The sequence below is a fragment of the Anolis sagrei genome, chromosome 1, assembly GCF_037176765.1.
Source record: "Anolis sagrei isolate rAnoSag1 chromosome 1, rAnoSag1.mat, whole genome shotgun sequence".
Lineage (NCBI taxonomy): Eukaryota > Metazoa > Chordata > Lepidosauria > Squamata > Dactyloidae > Anolis > Anolis sagrei.
The window spans coordinates 82,740,987-82,764,158 of record NC_090021.1 but is presented as its reverse complement, the minus strand read 5'-3'; the positions used below and the strand labels follow the sequence as shown (position 1 = coordinate 82,764,158).

At 35.9% G+C, this 23,172-nt stretch overlaps 1 protein-coding gene and 1 long non-coding RNA gene across 24 annotated transcripts in view; one reads left to right on the top strand and one right to left on the bottom strand.

Annotated features, from left to right (window-relative positions):
* The first annotated feature begins 330 nt into the window (after window positions 1-330).
* Window positions 331-22,472, top strand: LOC132760969 (uncharacterized). 6 transcript variants are annotated; one of them, XR_010909657.1, is made up of 5 exons: window positions 331-504; window positions 1,966-2,071; window positions 14,664-14,717; window positions 15,329-15,441; window positions 21,966-22,472. It is a non-coding gene; the product is annotated as an uncharacterized lncRNA (long non-coding RNA). The 6 variants fall into 6 exon arrangements; XR_009629912.2 differs by lacking the exon at window positions 21,966-22,472 and adding an exon at window positions 18,796-18,959; XR_009629911.2 differs by lacking the exon at window positions 21,966-22,472 and adding an exon at window positions 16,770-17,080.
* Window positions 3,377-23,172, bottom strand: part of EPB41L2 (erythrocyte membrane protein band 4.1 like 2) — a 112,313-nt gene continuing 92,517 nt past the window's right edge. For 10 of the 18 annotated variants that reach the window (XM_060753349.2, XM_060753347.2, XM_060753350.2 and 7 more), the window contains 8 exons: window positions 18,631-18,798; window positions 17,210-17,263; window positions 16,462-17,010; window positions 14,545-14,667; window positions 11,157-11,249; window positions 10,087-10,167; window positions 6,288-6,393; window positions 3,377-4,586 (listed from right to left, as the gene is read on the bottom strand). In XM_060753349.2, coding sequence (XP_060609332.2) covers window positions 6,289-6,393; window positions 10,087-10,167; window positions 11,157-11,249; window positions 14,545-14,667; window positions 16,462-17,010; window positions 17,210-17,263; window positions 18,631-18,798 — 1,173 coding nt within the window. In that variant the 3' untranslated portion in view covers window positions 3,377-4,586; window position 6,288. The remainder of the gene's footprint in view (window positions 4,587-6,287; window positions 6,394-10,086; window positions 10,168-11,156; window positions 11,250-14,544; window positions 14,668-16,461; window positions 17,011-17,209; window positions 17,264-18,630; window positions 18,799-23,172) is intronic. The other 8 variants (XM_060753353.2, XM_060753355.2, XM_060753365.2 and 5 more) reach the window with 5 other exon arrangements.

The following is a 23,172-nucleotide window of genomic DNA, read 5'->3' as shown; positions in this document are numbered from 1 at the left end:
AACCCAGGAACAAAAAAAAATTCATATATTTTCTTCCCTGTGTTAGTCATTTCCCTTATTATAACAGAAAAAAAGAGTGTACAAATTTCATTTTAATAGTTGAATGGGGTGAAGGAAAGAAAAAACCCCTCTTATTTACAAGAAAACTAAAGCCAAGATTGGTCTGGGTAATTCTGAAAGTATTTTTAAAAGTTGTAACTGAGTAACTCTGTAATCCATTGGCCATTATTAGAAATCACAGACTCGTACAAACAAAGCAAAGTCCAAAAGGAAAAAGGTTATTATGGGCAGAGCAAAGGCCATGTAGTAGTAAAGAAGGCACAAAGGCACCAGAAATTGAGAAGCCAACACGGAGACTACTTCTGTCTTGTCAGGCCATGGGACACTTTCCAACAGTGTTTGTGAAAGAGCTGCCTGGATGGTTTTTTTTCTTTGGAATTTTCTTGCCGGTGACTTTGCTTCTGCTGCTTCTTATTGCTTATCTCAGGATCAAGCTGAAAGAGGGTGAGTCAACAACCACAGGAGGGATGAAAGGTGGGCAGGTAGGAAGAACTAGCAATACCAAATACTCTGAATGTAATCTATACAATCATTAGGACAAGCAGATTAACTCAAGCTTTCCTTTTTCTCTTTGTAACTACTATTTCCCCATTGTCATGCTATTTAATAGCTATTATCCCAAACTTCCCCCTGGCAGAACCAAGCAAATACTTTTGTGATTTATAATGTTTGTCACATACTACTGATCTGATTACATTGAGTTTCTTTATATTTCTAAAACCAAAATAGAGCTATACAGATTTGATCTGCAGGTCCTTTTAAAATCATTTTGTGTTAAACTTAGCCTTATTTTTATAGCAGGGTAAACATGTTAAGTCTTTGATCCACCTCAGTTTTGCTTCCCCAATGTGATTCAACATGTTGGGATCAACTTTGTTTTTCTTTAGGAGTTTCTAAATCAACAGGAAAAATTGTAGAACGCTTGGGATTATATGATTCTTCACAAACATCACTCTTGTATCCCCAAACCATTTATCAAATATTATTTGTTCAGTGAAAAATGAACCAAAAGAAATAGGCGAAATTGCCATGACACATATTATTGATTCAGCTCCTAACAACCCACATGTGGAAAATGTGCCGCTCTCTAGATATTTATGGATTACAACTCCCACCATTAGTGGCCATGGTGGCTGTGGGTAATGGGAGTTACAATCCATTCTCTGGTATAGGGATAACAGTTTGGGAAATGGGAGCATAGTATCAGGAGGCAGGAGCACATGGGGGGCATTTTTTAGTTTCTGATATGTCAGTGGAAGTTCAGTAGCCATTGTTTTGGTTGCAGTCCTCATGAAAGAAGTTGAGGGAGAAGTAAAGCTCCTAAATTAGTATTCAAGTGTGAAATGCATCTCTCCTTCTTTGCTTTCCTTACACGGGATACGTTGCTTTTGCTCACACAGGAAGAGCTTTACAGATGAGCTCCATACCCAACTGAAGGGGGGGGGGCAAGGCTTCATTTCAGTGATCCTTAGGGTCAGAGAGCAGGACGATTTAGTTTATAGGTTTCTGAGGATCACGGGCTCTGCATACCTCAAATTTTTATGCCCTTCTTTTATTTACGCCCTTCTTTTATTTTGGAAACACCCTTCTCCATTTCTTGTTTCTCTCATCCCATAGAAGTGTGGTCTGCTTCCAAAGAAGTGGGCCCATCTTATGATTTCTAAGATGTTAGATGTAGTTTACTACTAATCATAACCCATCTCATTCTTCCAGATATGTGTTGATATGCAGTAGACTTTACTTTCTTTTTCACCGTAATGTGGAATGGACCTGCTTTTTCATTTACAATTTAAATAAATACGTCTATCCAAGGGAGGATGCTACTCTTCTGATTAATGTTCTCCAGTGGAATGCACCTTGGTGGCTTTCTTTCAACTACACATGACCTCTTTTTATTCTTTTCAGTCAATAAAGAGTTGTCCCTGGCCAAGAGCCCTACAGATGCTGTCCTGGAGTACTGCATCAAACTAAAGACCTCAAAAAAGAAACCAAGATCATCATAAAGAAACAGGTAAACTAGCAGATTTCATCTGTGGATAAAAGTTGGAAACAGTTATTTACACTTGTATGCGTTTAAGAGTTTGCTCTTTAAATTAAAAGAAGAGGAAAAGGTGGTGAAAGAGCTATAAACAAATTCTAATTTTAAAAGCTTTAATTATTTATCTTTCATTTATAAGCTACGATTTCTAAAATTCATTGAGAAAATAGCTTCAAGAAAATAATTTGCAAGATGGAAATAAATATTTTTTATTTAACTATTTCTCAAGTCTTGAGTCACCTTTAGGCTGAGAAAGGCGGGATAGAAATACTGTAAGTAAGTAAGTAAGTAAATAAATAAATAAATAAATACGTTTCTGCAACAAGGGTGCTAGAATTTCAGTGAAAATGAAATCATGCACAGTAGAACAGAATAAATAGAAATATATCTTGTCAGCAAGCACCTTTCTCTAACTGTAGTTGATGTCTTGTATAGGCCTAATCAGAAGACTGGGAGGTTTCTTTCCAAATCCTTATTTGGGAACCAACTGTACCTGGTGAAATACAGTTCTTCATTATGTTTAGAAGCCCTTGCAATGTAACATTGCTATGGCACTGTGATGAGCACAATGTGATAAGCAATTATATCTTCCTGTAAAATCATTCATAATACAATATTATCTCCTGAATTAATAATAATAAGATATGCTTTCCTGATTACCTGTTTAATTTAGGACTTTAAAAGTAAGATAAATTCTACTTCTACAGAAAGTGTTTCTCTAAAATCCAAATAACTATTTTACAAAGTAATACTATGAACAACACAGAAAACTATCCCCATTCTTCTGTCGAAATATCTTGCCATAATTATGTTTATTCACCTAAATGTATTTTTTTTCTGGCAGTAATCATTGCAAACTAACTGTACCCATCTTAGCAGTTATTAAGTTACAATGATTATACAACAAACATGGATAAAAATATTATGAGCAAACCAAATCATTAGTCTCAGATGAAGTAATCCGTCAAGGGAATTTATATGAGTGTTGACTTGCCACTTGGCAGTTGATTCATTGGATCCTATTAAGGACTGGCAATTACACTTATATTTCCTTTGCTTTTTATATGAATTGGTGTGCTTTTATTATTTGGGGGGGGGGGGAGGTTAGTGAACCTTCTGCTGTGTGAATAAAAGCAACCAGTTTTGATAATGCACACATAGACATATTTTCCTAATAATGTGTTTCATTCCCACATGAGTTGGCAAAACATCTTCCTACTACTGTATGACAAGAGATTGCGGTTTTTAAAAACATTGCACACTAAAATGTGGAAAACATTTAGAGAATAAACAAACTTTATTTTATAACAGTATTATAGAAAGCAAAATATTACTTAATACAACTTCAAGCTGCTATAAATTTAATATGGCATCTTAACTATACATAAGGTGAACAGTGGCGGTGGGAAGGGGGGAACACACAGTTAACAGGTTTTCATATTGATCTCCTCAAAGGAAGCCATACCTTATTGAGGTGGCTTCGATACTACTTACAATGGGTCATTGGCTGTGCCCCTGGCCCTTCAATGTCCTTACACTTTGTAGAACGTATTAGGCAAAACTACATAAAACAGATTTAACTGCTCAACAAATGTGTCAGTTGTAACAGGGAGACAATGAAATTTTTACGCAATGAAAGCATTCTGCACATTGTATAATCAAAGTGTTTGACATTTAACATGTTACAAAGAAAGCACTAAGGTTTTAAGCTGCCTAAATTATCTTTGGTTGGAAAGGAAAAGAACAAAGTCCTTCCAACCTTGTCTGGAATGCTGCAGACCACAAAGTGTCTACGAAGGAATTGAACAATGGCAGTGAGGTGCAAAAAGGTTACTAGAACAGTGCTCAGTCAGTAGAAATGTCTTTATAACTCTCTCTCTTCTTTATTATACCAGCACCAGTTCCCCTCAGAAAGTGGGTGACCCTCAGAACAGAGAAAGTTACAAGGAGTCTGTATAAAATCCATACAAATCTTCATTTCTTTTGCCACCAAGTTATAGGAAAGCTTTGTGTTTTTTTTCTCAATAAAAATGTCTTTCTTATATTATTTGATATTTTATTACCTGAATAATCTGAAGAAAACCTGTTATTCCAGTAAGAAGCTTTATCTGAAATGTTTTGAAAAGGCTACATCTAAATTAGTCAAAGAATCTCTTCCTTCCCACAGATTAAACTTGGTCAAGTGAACAGTGCGTAGTAAATATATCTGTTCACTTTCATGCTATCAGAAAAAGTTATATAAAAATGAAAGGGAACTGTGCAAAAAATAATTAATTTCTAAACCTCATAAAAAAGCCAAGAGTGTTAAAGAAGTGGTTATAAAAATAAAGATGTACATGGCAAAGGATGAGTGAGGATAAGGTTTGGTGTTGGCAATTCCTTTTGGAGGTGTCTGGTCACTGTTGTCAGGTTTGGTGAATTCAGTGTATTAGTGGTCGGGACACTGACTTGGAATGATCGAAGTTCTTCACAAATCACAAATCATTCTCTGTAATTCCATAGAAGAAAAGTAATTTAGAATCATGCTTCACATAGATATTGAAAGCTATTAAAAGTAATCTCAAACATATAGCAACTGTCATTCCCCTCACCCAAAATAAAAAACTGACTTCTTTTAATTTGTGCCCATGTATTGCGTTTTCCTGGATTTAAAAAGTACCCCTTCACCTATCTACACAAGAATCACACTTTCATCCACTTCTTGATGACCCAAGAATGGAAATGCCTGCACAAAGAGACCACTTTTAAACTAGAGATGAGGCAACACTTGATCATTTCACTATTTATGAATAATACAACAACCATCAGCATCATCATGCCATGGTCTAGCAAGTCAACTATATTTGAAGACATACAGCAAATGTTATTTAATCAACATCTTGCTTTTTCCTTTCTAAGAGACCCAATTTAGAAGCATTTGAAACATAAGCTTTATGAGGCTTCTCAGATAGTCTGAGCCCAAGTCATACAGGGCTTTATTAGTCATAACCATCATTTGTACTGTGTCGCGAAATGGAAGCTATTGTAGTTTCCAACCACTTTTCAAAGACCACCCCCTCCCTGAGCATATTATCATAATTCAACAATGGCATCACCAGGGCAAATGCACCATGACCAAATTAAACATTTTGAGGAAATGGTGCAGCCAGTATGCTGCAACTGTGCCAATTCAATTTATTATTTTATTTATTTATTTATTTAGAGTTTTTATACCCCGGTCTTCTCACCTCCAGGGAGGGACTCAGGGCGGCTAACAACATAAAATTGAATACAATAAGAAAAACATTACAGGTCATCAATATAAAATACATTAAAATACACTTCATACAATTCATACAAATTACAGCAAAAATCAGTTCGTCCAAAAGACAAAATTCACAAATTCTGGATCATTGTCAAAACTAGGGCACCAAGACTCAGCTGTGACTCCAAGACAACATACGAGCTTAAATGTGAGTCTTTAGTAGAAACACAATCTTCCGGCATCATCTTCTAAACTTGCCCCTCCAAAAGGTACCAGAACCACAGTAAATTAATGTCTCCATATCCCATGTTAGAGGTGGCTCAGAGGACCTACAGCCATTGCTCCTCCTAGAAGAACTGGAGCCAATACTACATGGACCTATAATGTACTTTCTCAGTTTCTAGCCAGTTTTTTTCTTACTGGCACACAAATAAGTTATAAATTAATAATAATGAAATATTTTGAATGTTTTCTATTCCACAGTTGAAAATGTGGCTTCTCAGCAAGCAAAGGGCACTCTTTTTACCACTCCCTCTCTGTACCTCTTTACACAACTGTATTTTTACATGTTAGCTAACCTGACCATAATTGCTCCCTTAAATTATTATCTACATACATTCTGGCTCCCATCCTGTTTTTGCTAATCACTCCCACGTACCTCTTGTTTTTCCATCTCTTGTTTTTTTTCTGTATTTCTTTCCTCAAATTACTTTTTCTTAAACCTAAACTCCTAACTAGAAGTATTCAAGAATCAGAACATAGAACCTTATTCCACTCGGAGCCACAGGACATAAATATACTTGTGGTTAAAATGTTTAGATTGAATTTTCATTTATATAGCTTTGTATCAATCATTACCACTACCAATAAGATGTAGAAAGAAAATGGCATTCAGTAAGATGTGATCTCAATTTATGTTCTCTACCTTGAGCTGCAATTTCTTACCTTATTCTCCTTCCTCTTCAAGCTCTGTTTCCTTATGTACCACCACTCTTGTTACAGACATGTCAGGGTGCTGCTCTTTGGCTTCTTTAATAGCTTGTGCCAATGCCTACATGGATATTGAACATAAATGGTTCTGTAGTTACATTTATTAAAATGTAAGCACTGGTTTTGCAGGCTATCATATCGAAAGCTGCCTTGAGCCCCAGTTTTGCAAAATAAAAAAAAAAAAGCGGCGGGGGGGGGGGGGGGATAAATAAATATAAGAATTACAACACCAAAGCTCTATTTCTTCGATCAGTTTTGTTATGGAGAGCAAACTAGGCAAGGAAAAATATTGCACTTCTGAAAATGTAAGATACATACAATAGTCTTTTTAAGTTTTGAAGTAAAGGAGTATATTATCTTTCATTACTGATTTTAAATAATTAAGTATTACATTTCAACTGAATTGCATAAGATGCTTTACATAAAAAATCATAGAGTTTGAAGAGATCACTAGGGCCATCCATTCCGACCCCCTGCCATGCAGGAACACGTAATCAGAGCCCTCTTGTTGGCTATCCAACTTCTGTTCAAAAATCTCCAAAGACGGCTCTGATAAGGTTTCTGGAAAACCGGCAGCAAGTTTTCCTTCACTACCTTCCCTGCACAAAGTGTGTTAAGAGAAAAAGGTCTCATTCTAGTGGTTATTATATGCAGGCTAGATGAATGTGCTCTTTAAGGGCAGTAAGTATGGGCCACTCCTGGTGGGGTATAACTGGGTGTCTTCTGGGATACATGATGCTTGCTCTCCCTCACTTGCTCTCTGGGGACTGAAGTTGAAGAAGCCATACTCTCAGTGTTGGCGTGATTGCATATAAAGACTAGGTGAGTGTTGTTACTCTGAATGACTGTTATTTTGATACAATGCCATAAGCTTATTTTGCGGTTTTGAACTTTGCTGAACAAGAGTAAATTTATGTTTCCTTTTCGTGTGTTGCTGCTGTGTTGCTACTGCATCTTTGAAAATTACGCAGATGACTTTTCAAAGTAGATATATCTTTTGATATATTTTAATATACAGGATGAACTGGTTGTCTGTGTGGATATGCAAAATATTTTCAGCTGATCTGAGGTGATTCTGTCATTCTGGAATATCCCCCTTGACATTCCAGGTGCACTGGCAGAAAAAATACTTGGTTAATGCATAACAGATCATTTTTATGATGAGTGTTTCAGTCTGAGATGGCAGAACATTAAAAAAAACCTTAGAAATGCCTTCAGCTAAATATATTTCAGAAATTCTACAGTGCCTTAAGTTACAGGCTCAATTATTATAATGACTGGAGGCTGCTTGGTGTAGTCAAGGTGCCATGTGAGTATCTTCTAGTTCTTTGTGATTTGTAGTGTATCCTATATACTTAAGTAGAAAATGCCATTTTCTTATAAGCAAGCTGAATGTAACAGACTACCCAATATCTATCTGTACAAAGCCAAGTACTAAAGGTGATATTCTCACTAGTCAAGCTTTTTTATTTACTCAAGCTGTAAAGTCTGATCAAAACAGAAACCCTGCTTTCATCCACTGCTCTCTTCAGCTTTGCTCTGCACACAAGGAGCACATACTCCACTTACCAGTATGCACACCTCCATGCATACTGGAAAGTATACAAAAGACAGTGACAGAATCATGTGCTAAATAAACACACTTTTAAAAATGACGGAAAAGGGCTTTTTGAACATTAAATGCGTATATTCCTAAAACAATATAATCAAGGACCAAGGTGTTGGTTGGAAATGCAAGGAAGAATCAATGAGCAGAATGAGAAAACCGCCTTCTTTCTGCCAATGCCTTCTTCCTCACCACTGACCCATTGAGCCTATTTTCTACCAATGAAGCTCTGAGACTAGAAACCCAGAGGATGGAAAATAGTATGCAGCAAAAGGGAAAAAAATACTGGGTATGGAAAGACTCAGCACCATTAAGTTTCCTGTACAACTGTGTAACACCCAGTCCACCATCTTATGGCTCCACATTCATGTTGACACATCAACTGCAGGTGGCACAATGGGTTAAACTCTTGTGCCGACTGAACTGTTGTCCTGAAAGTCGGCAGTTTGAATCTGAGAGACAAGGTGAGCTCCCATCTGCCAGCCCTAGCTTCCCATGCGGGGACATGAGAGATGCCTCCCACAGGATGGTACCATATCCGGGTGTCCCATGGTAATGTCTCTGCAGACGGCCAATTCTCTCACACCAGAAGCGACTTGCAGCTGTCTCAAGTCGCTTCTGACACAATTAAAAAACTGCAGGTTTTTGGAATATGTATTTGCTAAGATGATAGGGAGTTTTGTGCCAAGGAAGCAGTCCATAATCTACCACAACTTTATATATTGATGTGGAAACTGCAATTAATGGACAATTAGTAATTTCCCCCTAAAGTTAAGAGTCAAACAAAATGGCTGATAGTTTTTGCTTTGACAGGTACACATTGAACAGGAATCAGAATAGATAATAATTGATTCTTACATATAATTATGTCATCCTTCATGGTATAGAAACAAAACAAACTCTACCTATTCTACATTTAAGTATGATTTCAAAAAGAAAAGGAAGGAAGAAAGAAAATAGGAAAAATGAGAGAAGCGTGTAAAATATGATTGTGGGCTATCCACAGACATTAATATAATACATAATTTTCTTTGAAGCTGTAATGCACATCAGTTAGGTTTGTTAATAAGAATGAAACAGTAAGTTGTTCATCCTGGAGAATTTGAGGTTTAAAGGGTGTGAGAAAAGTTGCTGTATATCATTAAGAGAAAAAAAGTATTATCGAAGGCTTTCATGTCTGGGATCACTGGGGTGTGGTGTGGTTTCCGAACTGTATGGCCACGTTCAATCAGCATTTTCTCTTGTCGGCTCACCTGCATCTGTGGCTGCCTTTTTTTTAGAGGAACCTTTGAAGGTGCCAGCCATAGATGCAGACAAGAAGTCAGGAGAAATGCTGCTAGAACACGGCCATACACCCCGGAAGCCACACAACAACCCAGAAAAAAAGAATTTAATTTTTGTGAAGGAGTTTCTTGTTTTGAGGAATACCAAAGGTTCACAACTTACTGAAATAAGAGTAGACAGATTATTGAAAATAGTTTATACTGGTAAAAAATATTGGCCTCTTTAAGCTGAATAGGGATCATGTATTACAGATGCACACCGTCCAATCCTAAAAAGTTGACTTTAGTATGTTATAATTTTATGTTATTCTAAATGAAAGGCAATGGGTTTTTCTTGAAGAGAGATGAATTATATTTTAATAAAGGAGATACGTTGTGTGACCTTTACTGATTTCTCAGCTGAACTGAACATGTGCCAGATCAGACATCTCCCATACTAATGGTGAAAAACTCTACCATTTAATTTCAGGCTTCAAGGAGAGATTATTCTTGTCACAGGCACAGCGAAACCTGAAATTAAATTTATTTAAAAGCTTTGGTATATTACAATTAAGAAATGAAAAGTAAATCCCCGTTTCATTGATTTGTGCATTGGCCACCACTTAAAAATCAGCACATAATAGAATAATAGAATAAAAGGGCAGACTGTAATGAAAATAATTCAGCCTTTTTATTGTATACACAACTCCAAAGTAATCTATTTGTTTATAAAATAACCTTAGGCAAATAATAAAAGCAAACCAAACTGAATGTTAAAGTTGCTAACTTTAATAAATAGATTAAAAACAAAAACAAAAAAAGCCACCAACTACCTCACAATGGGCAAAATAACAGAAAGGCGGTTATTGTGTATTCCGTAGCTTACCTGATCATGGTCAAGGTCTGCATCTCCAGTGATAACAATCCGCTTTTCAATTCTGGTTTCTGACACACCACCTTTTATTGTCTACAGGGTACATAAGTTAAAAAAGAGAGAGAGGGAGTTACTTAATATTCCAGCAAAGTGAATCTTCTGCAAAAAGAGTGCAAAGTGATGCAAATCTAGCCTGTCACACAACATAATGAATACTGTAGCAAAAATGGCAAAACTTTCAAGGAATTCATTAGTGTATTATAAGGCAGCACTAGATCTATCCTGGTTAGGGGAAGAAGTGGTGTTTGCCCATTTCTCAGGAGGTCCAGCTGTACTTGCTGGAAACACTTCAGATGCAGGTGCATCTCATCACTCAGTGCATGAGTGATGCACAGCAAATCTTCTTCTCAGCAGGGCTTTAAGAGTATTACAAGAGAAGAAAGGTGGTCAAAGCTTGAGGGAAAAAATCAAACTTTTTTCTACTGTTCACATATGTCATGTAAAACATTCTGGAGATTGCGATTCATCTTATCTTTTATAGGCTCAATTAGAGTAAATCCAATTCTTTTTTTCTTCAAGCATTATTGAATTATGTACTACAGATACACTGTTGCAACCGGACACTAAAAAGGTGTGCTTCACAAGCATTCCTCCACCTTCCTCCCAATGCTGATGCTCTTAAAAACCTCCCATCTAGATAGAAGAGAAGGAGAAAACAGTGAGTGGTAATAGTATTGTGTTGTAAAACTTTGTAAAAGGAGGGTTATTTGCCAGAGGATTTGTTAACTGAGATATGCTTATATACATCAGGACAGGGGTATAGGTTACCTTAGAAGTCTTAATGCTTGCAAAGTGCCATGTGAAATGTCTGAAAAATCCTGTCTGACCAAAAATGTTCCAAGGCATGTAACACAATAAAAGTTAAAGGGCTCAAAAAGAAGCCAACACATCATGAGATCTTCTACTGTTTCTCACAGATTTTATCCAGTAACTAAAGTAAGATATATTTCAGGGTCCATTTCAAAAAATCTATTTACAGTGCAAGACAGCAAAATTTTAAAGTCAGATTCCAGTTGCTTTACCTTTGTAATGTGTGTGGTGGTGGTTGTAGAAAGAGATTCTGCCGTGATCGTCTGTGCACTCAACAGTACACCAGCATCACCACTGCCATCAAACTGCATAGTTAAGAAAGGAAAACATTAAAGTCTATTAAATGAACCAAACAGAGGCACTGGTTAAATATTATGATCAAGGAGGCAACTCACACAATGTGGTTTAGCCCTTCCATCATGTGGAAGCAAAGATGGAAATCACATAAAGTTCAGAGTCAAACAAAATTGTTAGGGACTTCTTCCATTTCCCTGCAGTTTCCTTCCAAAGTTCTGTCTTAAACAAGCTATATATACCTATTGGGTGTGTGTGTGTGTGTGGGGGGGGGGTTACAGAGAACACAAGCCACAATTTGGTCTATTTTTCTATTTCTATTTTCCCACTACAGCCACGTTACTAGGAGGACATGGATGTATCTCTGAACCATTTAGACACTAAGTTATTGCTTACTTTCTAGAGTAACAATTCATGATCTTCCAGGTTTAGTGGCTGCACAGGATAACATGAATGTATCTAAGTGATTTATAGCCATAGTGATGTTTTGGGTGAGGCTTCTTTTTCTCACAGATTATCTTCTTGAGGGCAGTTTTAGAAGGAAACTCCAGGGAGAGGAAACTGGGTCTTTAAGAACATCTAAAGGTCATGTGACTACTGCCTTTGATTCTGGGTGACAGAAAGGATAGCCCACATGGTGAGGATTGCTCCTGTGCATGTTCCAGATACTTTTTTTTGGTGGAAATATTACTCAAGGGAGCAGAAATTTCTAAAATTCACAATATACTAAACACTACTGAACATAATTCAATCTTTGTCAAAAATGTCTCAAACAGCAGAGGTTAGGGGGATGAAGAAGAAATTAAATCTAAAATCTAAATCCTAATATTGCATTAGAAATATGAGTATTAATTTTTTTTCGGAATGTCAGTTCTAAGAACCCTAGACACAGAAGAACAAAATATAGTAGTACATGCACTGATGACCTCAAGGCTACATTGGGCTATTTTTGCATTAAGTTTGAAAACTTCAATTAGTTCAAAACATGTCAGCCAGATTGATTACTGGCAAAACTAAAAGTAATCATATTACACCAATATTAAAATAATTCCACTGCTTGCTAATTAAGTTTCTAGGCAATGTAGAAAGTACTGGTTGTTACCTTTAAAGCCTTTGATGATTTGAGTGCAGCTTGCTTATGGAACTGCCTTCTATATAAGTTGGCCCATACACTCAGGTCCTCTGGAAAGCATTTAGTCAGCCAGAACTAGGCTGACCAATGTTACCTTGAGGACATTTCCTTCAGCCATCCTAGATTATATAACAACCTTCTGGAGAAGATCCACCAATCGGATATAATATCTGACTTTAAAAAAGGGTGTAAGGACCACTCTCCTCCAGCAAGACTGTCGACATGATTTTTAAATTACAGATGTTAAAACTCTGTATAGCTTACTTTTATAAATATTAGTTTTATATCATTTACATTGCTGGATTTTCTGGATTTTACAATATGTGCATGTACATAATTGTATATGCACATGAGACACACGCACATCTTGAGGCATCTTGAAAATGTATCATGAATATGAAAACCATTTTCAATAACTGTGTGCATGAAACTAAGTTTGTGTAAGCTGAAACATCAGAAGGCAGAAAGGTCACTACCCCACAATTTTGGAGTTTGGAGCTTTTTTGATTTATGGATAAGGGATACTCCACTTACCTTTAATAATAAATAATAGGTAAGCAGACTAGTGGAGTTAAGATACTTGTTTGAGAGAAGGTCACTATACATTTTAAAGCATTTATGAAATATCAGCTAAAGTTTAAAACAAAGGAATTGCATACAAGAAGCTGAATCTTATAGGAGAGGAGAGGACCAATGAAATACCTTTTAGCCCAAAGGCAACAGTCAGTGTTAAGGGATGTCCCCTTGAATTGTATTCCAGTATGGAATAGGAGTAGAGAAATATGAAGGCACTAAAAAAATCCCAGCATGTTTTAGATGAAAATTCTTGCTGCCAGTTTCAATCTCACTGCACAGCAATGGGAATTATATGACAATCACAACATGTTGGATTGCATCTTTTATTAGCCCCAGCCAACACAGCCTATGGTGCAAAATAGTGGGAATTCCAACTGAACAACATCCCAAAGACCACAACATTCTAACTTATTTTAGAATAAAATCTTATTTAAAAGCTAGGAAAAAACAAGTGGTGATATAATTAGCCGCCATGAGTCTCCATGGGGAGAAAGGTGGGGTATAAATAAAATAATAAATGGATAATAAAAGCTGAGGACCTTTGGGGAATGTCATAGAGCTACATTAGACCCCAAGGTCTAATGTTCCACTTTGTATTTCAGAAACACAGTGTTTTTCCAGTTCGGCTCTGACTTTAAGTGGCTAAATTTTTCCTCACCCAAAAATGAAATCCACATTGGAAAAGGGCATACTGAACTCTACATTAACAAAGGTTACAGTGCAGACCTAGCTAGTGAAAATGTCAGATTAAACATAAATATGTAGTTTTAGCTTTCATGCGAGTGCATGAAATGAGCTCAGTTTACATTTTTAAGTGGCTCAATTTAAAAGGCCAGCTTTTTGTTTAGTTTTAAAAAATGACCATGTAAGCCTAGAAAACTTCACACTGAGGCAGTGCCACAGTAAGTGGGAATCCTGCATTTTCAAACTACCTACATCATCATCTTCTTTGTACTTTATTCCCTGAAAATATTCTGATACCAAGTAACTGACCCAAGTAATTGGAGTCCAATACAGCTCAATAGTAAATCCACATGCTAACTAAGTGTCTAATTTTCTCCCAACAAGGAGCTCAAAGTGGCTCACAGCATAGTTTAAGGTACAGTTAAGAAACAAGGATATGTATAAGATACAGAAATTATACTATTAAAATAGTAATAAAAGGACACCTTTTTAAAAAATGAAGCCCTTCTGCAGTAGAAATCAGGAGCTAACTAGACACAAAAACAGAAAATAAGCTTGAGAAGGAGACCAGCTCAACAAACAGAAGGGGAAAGATCATTTGCTGAAATATGTCAGCCCAGATGACAGAATATAAAATGAAATAGGCATGCAAGCAAGACAAGAACCCAACAACTTTAGCACAGGGTCAGGAAAGCCAGGATAGCTCTCCCCACTTCCCTGTTTGATCTTTAAATTCCCCAACTCTATAAGTGAAAAAACCTTATAGGTATCGAGCCTGAAAGCTTAAAAGCATGGAAGACTATCCAGTATACTGTATCACATGTATAACTGTCTGCTTGATAAAAGTGATGGATGTGTGCTCAGTTCAATGAGTAGCTGGTTCTCACATATTATAAATTATGCAACAGCAGTACCTGGGGAGATTCATATGTGATTGTTTTAGTCTCTGTCTGAACAATTGGTACTTCCTTGGTAGATATTTCAGTTCTCTGTGAAGCATCTGAAATGGTCACCATCTCTGTTTTAACCACAGGCGGCTAGTGTTCAGGAAGACACAGAACATCATGAATTCACAAGTCATAACAAGGTAAAACATATGGCTTTTATCAATCTATCGAGTAAGTTAAGCCACAAAATACCAATATTGAAAGATGTTTTTAAAACTTTTAAGCCAAATTCTTCAGATGAATATCATGCACAAATGTCACTTCCTGCCTATAAAACATCTAAAAACAAGGTTAGGTTTTCCATCTTATGCATGGATTGCAATTCAAATCAATATCTTACAAAAATATCATGAATAAACCTTAGCATCCAAGTAAGCTGTATAATGTTTAAAGCTTCTGTAAGTTTTTCAAAAAACTAAACTATAGATAATCACAAATCCCCCACTGTGTATATGCCTGGCTTAGAATCAATTGAAAATGCTGTAACTTGATGTGTAAGTTTTTTAAAAACGTGAAGTACACTGTTACAATATATTCACAGTAGAGGAAGTACAAATAGCTTCCACTGTAGAAAAAGTACAAATAGCTACTATGTACTTATATTTATTCAAACAAATGTGCTTTATGTATGCAAAGATGCCACTACAGAAGTGATGTTGCACAGCTTCCAGAACACACAACACCTTTTTATATCACATGTGACACACTAAATGTTTAACTGCAATTTCCATCATCCCTATCCACTGGTTAGGTTGATTAGAGTGGATGGCAACTGCAGTCCAACAATATGTAGAAGGCCATGTCTGGTATGGTGCACCTTTGAGAAACACTTTCAACAGAAGAAATCTTGCATCTGTGAACAAGGTAAAATTTATGAGCTACATGCCTTTGGCTAACATTATAGTTTTCATAAATCTACTTCTGTTGGTAGGTAGAAATGCATTGCCTTAGAGAGCTACTACACACATATTTCTAACTTGATATAGAACTACCCATGCAGATAGGTGTTGTCAGTATTGTTCCTTCACCAACACTACTGCTATATGTACCAGTCTGGAAAAAAACACACACAACTGCAATACTAAAGGTTATATTTTTGGAAGGGGTTCAGGGAAGATAGGATTTATCCTCGCACATTTCAAAAGAAGATTGGCGCAAGTACTATTTGAAAGGAAAATAGAAGTATATAGATGGAATACAATTTTTGAACAGTCCTTTACTTTTCATTCTCAGATGACCTTTTGTGCTGTTATGCACAACTTTGCAATATATTTGTTCCTCTGGTAGACTACACGTGATAACTAGAATATTTATATTTTCAAAAGCTTTGGCCTAAAACCAATAAGTGTATTAATTACAGTATTTTGTAATGCTATATGGAAGCCAACATTGATAATGCATGCTCATAAATCCTGAATGTTTCTGTATCAGGATCTAGGCAGCAATATCACAAAATACCTAGGGGAATATAGCAAATCAAACAAGATCCTCCCCAAAAGTGCCCCAGGAATTTTAAGAAGCACATATTATATGATATGATTTGGCTATACACTTCAGCATTCCAATTAAAAGTTAATGTAGGGTCATAAAAGACTAACACTTTAGACAGGACAAGACTCAAACAAATTAACACACAAAAGCAAAAGATGAAAAAGAAAAGAAGATGGTATAATCCCAGCAAGTTTGCTCTTCTGGGAAACCAAAATAGATGTAGCAAAATTTCAAAAGCCATAGCCAAAGGCAGAATTTGCACATCATTTTTTTCTCCCTTCCAGATCTTAATTTGTTTGAAAAACTGAAGAGGACAGAGAAGAAGAAAGGCAGAGATATTTAACCTTATGATGAGGAATCTAATCTAGAGTTCCTTCTTCTTGTACCATTTACCTCAGAGCAACAAATTATTTGTGGTGAAACATCAATGTCAATATGCGATGCCTCTCCGTTTACTTTGAGCTGTTCTTCCACCCTCTCTTCTTTCAGAACTTGCTTATCCATTTTTGGGAAGTTTGTCTCTCTGGATGTCTCTCTGGATACTTCATTTGCCTGAGCAAAACCTTCTGTTACTTCTGTGTGCTCAACTGTTACTTGAGCAGGACTGATTTCTTCTGAAATGTTCACGCACACTATTGTATCTGCCTTCTGTTGCTCCTCCTCTTTAATAACTTCATTTTCCTCCGGTTCTTCCTTTATAGAGTCCTGAGTTATCTGTTGGTATGGGCGATATTCTCCTGCTTCATCTTCACTCTCACTACTATTGCTATCTGATGACAATGAGGAAGAGTTCTTTTTCTGTTGATGCTCCGTCTTCTGAATTTCCCCTCCAGCAGAGACAACTTGCATTTTGTCCCTGTTGGTATCATCTTTGACTACTGTCTCTTCTATCCCAACCTCTGCCTGCTTCTTCTCCACTACGCTCAGAGTCTCATGCGAACTCTGCACAAAACAAATGGATGAGGAAAAACAGAAAGTAGAACATATGAATAAATAAAATAATGAACATAAAGCTAAATGATGGATGGTTTCATTCACATGAAAAACGAAGATGACTGTAATTATGAATAAAAAGGGGGAAAAACCAAGGAAAGAAGAATGATTCAGAAATGTCAAATGGACTATGGCAAAATAGGAGAACCTTAGTAGTCTTGCTGGTTCCCATGGAGAGCTCTTCTGATTGGGGAGTAAGTCTCTGTGGAACAAAAAGCAACCAGAAGGCACATATAAATGTCTACATCTGCTTTTCTCATTTCACAAACAGCACAGAGAGACTACTTGCACACTTAAATATTTATGGCACCGTTTTGTTAAATCAGCACAAGAAAAAGCACACAGAAAAAATACAATATGCTAGACCCAGTAAAGTCAATGGTTCTAGTCATTACTAGTTTTCACAGGAACTACAACAAGTATGATTAAATGTGGGTCCAACCCAGTGTTTTTAGAGTACTATAAAATATTCTACTTCTAAAGACACACAAAAATAGTGCTTCCTTCCACATTTAAAAAACAAAGATAAGGCAGGATTTAGAGAACAGGGATTAATTTTTCAAGTTTGTAGCATTTTACTTTTATTTGTCTAAATTTGTCTTCACCAGGGAGCAAATTAACAATGAAATGTATAATTTACACTTTAAAAAAGTATTTATTTATCTTTAAAAATGGAATAAAGACACTGCCAAGTGGCAATCTACTTAATAGTTATCAGTGGCGGAATTCAATCATTCAAGAGCAACTTTGTCTATGTGCATGCAGTACATTTTTCTAACAGTACATTTTTCTGCAGTACATCATAAACTTTTGAAATATTATATTCTCCCCAAGCATAAGTACTGCTGCCATATATTTGTTGGCTATTCCTGAGGAAATATATATTTTTCTATAGAATGGTTCTATATCAAATGGAGGAGAAAAACGGGTATGTGGCAATACAAACATAAAACAAGTTCCTGTATTGTCATACATACTAGTTCAAAGAAACTTATGCTGTATTTAAATATTCATAATGAACTATTGTCAATACCAACTGACTGATGTAGATGTTAATACCTAAAAAATGACACACAACAAGTAAATAAAACCAAAATGCAGTAACTAAAAGAAAAAAATCAACTTTATCTTCAGTTAAATGCACTACTTCATCTGCAACATGATGGAGAATTTTAATTTCACACAATAAAAATGTACAGGCTTATATTCACTATCAATAACAGATAATTTCAAATATACGTGGAATATAAAAGCGCAATATGTAAACAGGAAGGACTATGGTTTTTGTATGCCTGCCTTAAAATGCATTTAGATTTTTCCTTTACCCTCATTTTGCTAAAAGTGTTCCATCTAAAATTTACAAGCAATCCATTCCCACTACATGTGCAGAGGTGAGCTGAACATGGATATGATAAAGGAAGTACATTCATGCAGGAACTCTGTGTGCACATCAGAGCTCCCATAATGCTCTTATTTTCTAGCCAATTTTGCTATTTTGTTGAAGAATTATTCCCTTCCTCCCATCTACATATATGGCTTTATATTGGAAAAAGAAATGTGGAAAAGCACCTCAGGCAGCTGAGAGGAGAGAGAAGCAGAGAGCTTTTCAGAAGGTATATTATCTTTCACAACAGTGCCCTCTGTTGTCCACAAGGTAGCTGAAGTGAAGGCTGATTTCATACTACTGGAAAAACCCTCTTTACTAAATAAAATTGATGCTATCTCCTCTTCTAGGCTCTAGACAAGTTAGAAAACGGAAAGTAACAAATTAACAGCAGAAGACAAAACAGCAGTGACCTACAAAAGAGACATCAAGCAAGAAAGGAAACAAAGGACATGCAAAGAGAGAAAAAGCACACAGAAAAGGACAGTACATTTACATGCATTTCTTAAAAGAAGCAGCTCACACTATACTTTTATGACAAAAAGCTCAATAAAAATGACCACAGCATTAGGAGTGCTACAGTGTGTCCTGTTCACTTGTTTTAAAAACTTCAGACTTTAAATTACAATCTACATAAAATCTACTACATTGATTAAAACTAGATTACATTTTCAAATATTATTTTCAGACTTTTAATGTTGCCATTTTTAAAAAATACCTTATATTTTTAGAAAATAGAAACTAATCGCATTAACTAGGAAAGGTGGGCCAACTAGAGGCTGAGATCTTGTATGGTCAGACATAATCATGATGACGAAGAATCATTGTGTTTAGTTATGTTTAAGAATGTCTCATTCCTCCTCAAAAGAACCCTGATTGGACCCTAATCTAAGTGTTTATGACTAGCTTCAGATAGGGAACATAGAGAAAAAATATCTGCCCTACAGTCCTGGTCATGCAATGAATGGAGAAGAGGCAACTGGAGAAATCGCTAAGGGTCCTACCATAACTAATAGCCTTAATACACCCTGAGACCAAGAGAGTGTGGCACACATCAGGTCCCAGAGCCCCTACCTACAGGGACTCAGGAATGTATTAGTCAAGGTGCTGCCATGTTGAAAACGTACGCTTTTGGGGGTCACATTAATGATCCATTTAGTTTACAATCTTACAACTATTGAAGAGAATGCTAGACATCAGAATTACAATGAAGAATAAAACTGGAGCGAATGTGCCAGAGGAACAAAGACAAAGTCATCCACCTTTCTCTCTTTAATCCACCCCATTAAAGTTATTTTGAAAATACAAACAACCAAGAACACTTTCCCGGTTTACATTAAAAATTAAAACAGTAAAAACAAACTATTGCAAGGAGCAGGAACATTCAACAAAATATTTTCAAGGTACAACAACAGAAAATTTTAAAAAGTTCAGAACACATCTTCTCTGAAAGATAAACTGTTCTAGTTGTTCAGCTTCTCAGAAAATGACTCATACATTGTACTTTTTATTCTTATCAGTTGTAGAATTAGCTATCAATATGTTTAGTTATATGTTCCTTGATCTTTGCCTTATAGCAATGATAAAGATCTAAGAACATAATGTATTGGTGATACCATTATGCCAAAATAAAAAGTTACATTACGCTGGGATTTCAGTTATAACATGCACATGCATAGGAAGAACTAAGTTAAAAACTAAATCTAACTTTTAGAATACTTATTTCAAAGATGAAGGGTATTTTATGTGAGTGTGGCTATTTATGTAGTTCTCCACATATTCACACATATGAGTTTGCACCTGTTCAGAACCTTCTAGAAGGAAGATTTTGGTAGTGTTCCTGTTTCCATTTCCTTATGCCTATAGTCATGCTGCCATAACAACCTGCCATTAGCAGAACAATAAAAGAAATGAAGAGGGAGAGGATGACTTGCATGAATGCACAGCTGCCTACTTGAGCTACATTTACAAGTGGAAAAATGTCCTTCCCATTAGTCTCTGAGCAACCTTATCAGAAAGATCAGGTGGGAATGTAGATTATGACAATACTGGTGCAAGTACAGTGCTCCCAAAAGCTACATCCACTGTGACATGTCTAGGCAGTAGTGTTGAATAAAAAGTGATGGTTAGGTTACTGGCTGGCAAAGTTGGTAGCAGTGGTCTGCATAAACTAACTATGGAGGAAAAAGAGAGAAGCAGTTTAACCAGCTGTAAGATACATTTTTATGATTCATTTGGCAAACAGTTGGGGAAGACACATGTTCTCTGCATTTAGGTCTAGAACAGCAGACAAAGAAGCATGTGTAGCTCAAAATAAGGCCAGCATCCCAGAAACACTGGAAGGAACATGTCATTGGGCACTTACAGGATAGGATAAAATGTCAGGAGAATGACCTGAGCCAAACTCTGGCAAGAATGCTATATTCAGCAGTTTTGGAGAACTTTCCTGCAGTATGGAGAACAATAGAGAAATTGTCTGTTACATTTGACAAACACCCAAGTATAATTTTATTACTTAGAGTCGTTCTCAAGCATGGATAGAGAGAGACCATTAAACCTGAATTTGCTGTGGCTAATAAAGTCATCCTCATGGGAATCAAGTACATATTCTGGGTATTGATAGATAGATACTATGAGTATCCAAGTGAACAATCTGAACAAAACAGAGCTAAAGTGCTGGAAGTGGTAGAAGAGACAGAAATTCTAAAATTTTTATATTCCAGAAGATTTTGACCCAATCTTTGAGCAGGCACATATGCGTGATATGTAGAGATGACGATGAAAGGAAATATTTCTGTCAGGGTATGCTGGAATTTAAATTCATAGTTTTCTAACTGTAAAATGAATTTTGATGTTACATTTTAAGCTCTGCGTTTATTAAAAAGCCAGTCTAGTTTTCAGTCACAGTGATATTAGTATATTAGTTAGACATCTGTTCTGTTTTAAATGTAAAAAAAAATGGTATCATCATCACAGTCATATCTTTAAATGATAAACAATGTCATCCTTCTCACTAGTATGAACAAGTTATTAACTTGGTTCTTGGTGATGTTTGGTTCATTTTAGATTAATGTATAAAGATTACTGGAATTTGAAACTGTTGCATAAGAATATTCTGAGAAGCTGAACAACTAGAACACTATCTATCCCATATATACTGATAAAAGAGTTATTTGGAGAAGACTATTCAGCCCATTAATGAAAAAGAATTCCCAACTTTCCAAAGTTAAAACATTTTTTTCAAAACAATTGATTTGGAGTTTTTTTTTATTTAGAGCATTTAAAATCATCCTTCAACTCCCATTCTACTGGGCACTCATTGAGAAGGAGGCAGTCAGCAAGATATAGCAACATTGTGTCTTATATAGCATTTATTGTAATAATTATTAACGCTAATGTACATTGAAGGTCTGAGAGCAAACTAAAATTTTGTAAGCCGCTCAGAGTGCCTTTGTAGCTGAGGAGGGGGTAAAAAGTATCTAAATATATAATAACTATTCAATCATGTATGCCGTTTTAGGAAGTCACAGATGAAATTTGTTACTAATCATCATAAAGAAAGTACAGTCCTTTTTGGGCTCTGTGTCTGAGAGGAAGAAACAAGCTCTCCACAAAGATCCAAAGATCACACCCAAACAACTACAATGGACACAGACAAGATATTATTTAAATTGTCACATGATTTAGCAAAAAAGGAGAAACATATACCCGTGCCTCAAAAATATGGATCCTATTTGAAACTGCTTTATTTGTGCAACTACAAGCTACCCATGAATGAAACTCTTACTACTTGAAATGGTGGTGCATTGAGTTTGAAATGATGGCTAGTGAATGCCACTCCCAGTGTGCGAAGAGCCCCGAGTGTCACCAAAACATAGGGTCCAATGGGATATCGTCTGTTTGCGAGATTATTTTTTTAGATTTGTTTTCTGGCTTGAAATGTTTATTAAGACTTTGTAACTCATGAGACTGTTTGCAACTTTTATGTAACATGTTCCCATTGTGAAATAAACTGCTTTAAAATTGGGTCCATCATTTTGATAAACCCTGTATCAGAGTATGATTTTTGAACCATAATTTCTACATGCCAGAAATAGAGCAATTAATTAGCCTTTTTACAAGAAGAGAAAAATCCTATATCTCCAGAACACTGTAAATGGTACCAATATGTATTTGGTGCAACCTAAGTCTCTGTCCATGGAATTATCAGTTGAGTGTCCTTGTATTTATTCAAAAAGTTTTACCTATGTACTACTTCGTCATTTTACTGTTAGAAACATTGCAAATAATATTTTAAGAAAAACTCAAATTAATTGCAGACCAATCAAACCAAAGTGATAAAAAGTTTTTGGAAGGCACAAAATTAAAAAGTGAAGTTTCAGATAACATCCTTTGCAATTTTTCTCTTTTTTGGCAACATTAATTATACTCTTATTCCACTGAAGACAAATTCCCGTTATTACATTCTTTTTTAGTAATTTTGTAGGAATTATGTAATTTATCAAATCAAAAGTAGTGAACAAGGAAGAAAACAATAGCTTTACAAAAGCAAGAAAGAACTCTGAGAGAAGAATATCAACACCTCTGAAGAAAAGAGGCATGTGGAAGTGTGTGGACCATTGTATAGAAATTCTGAAGGATCACCGCACATGCACAATGTTAAAAGTGACATCTGTATCAAGCAGCACACTTAATTTTTTAAAAACAGAAAACATTTCTTTAAAATG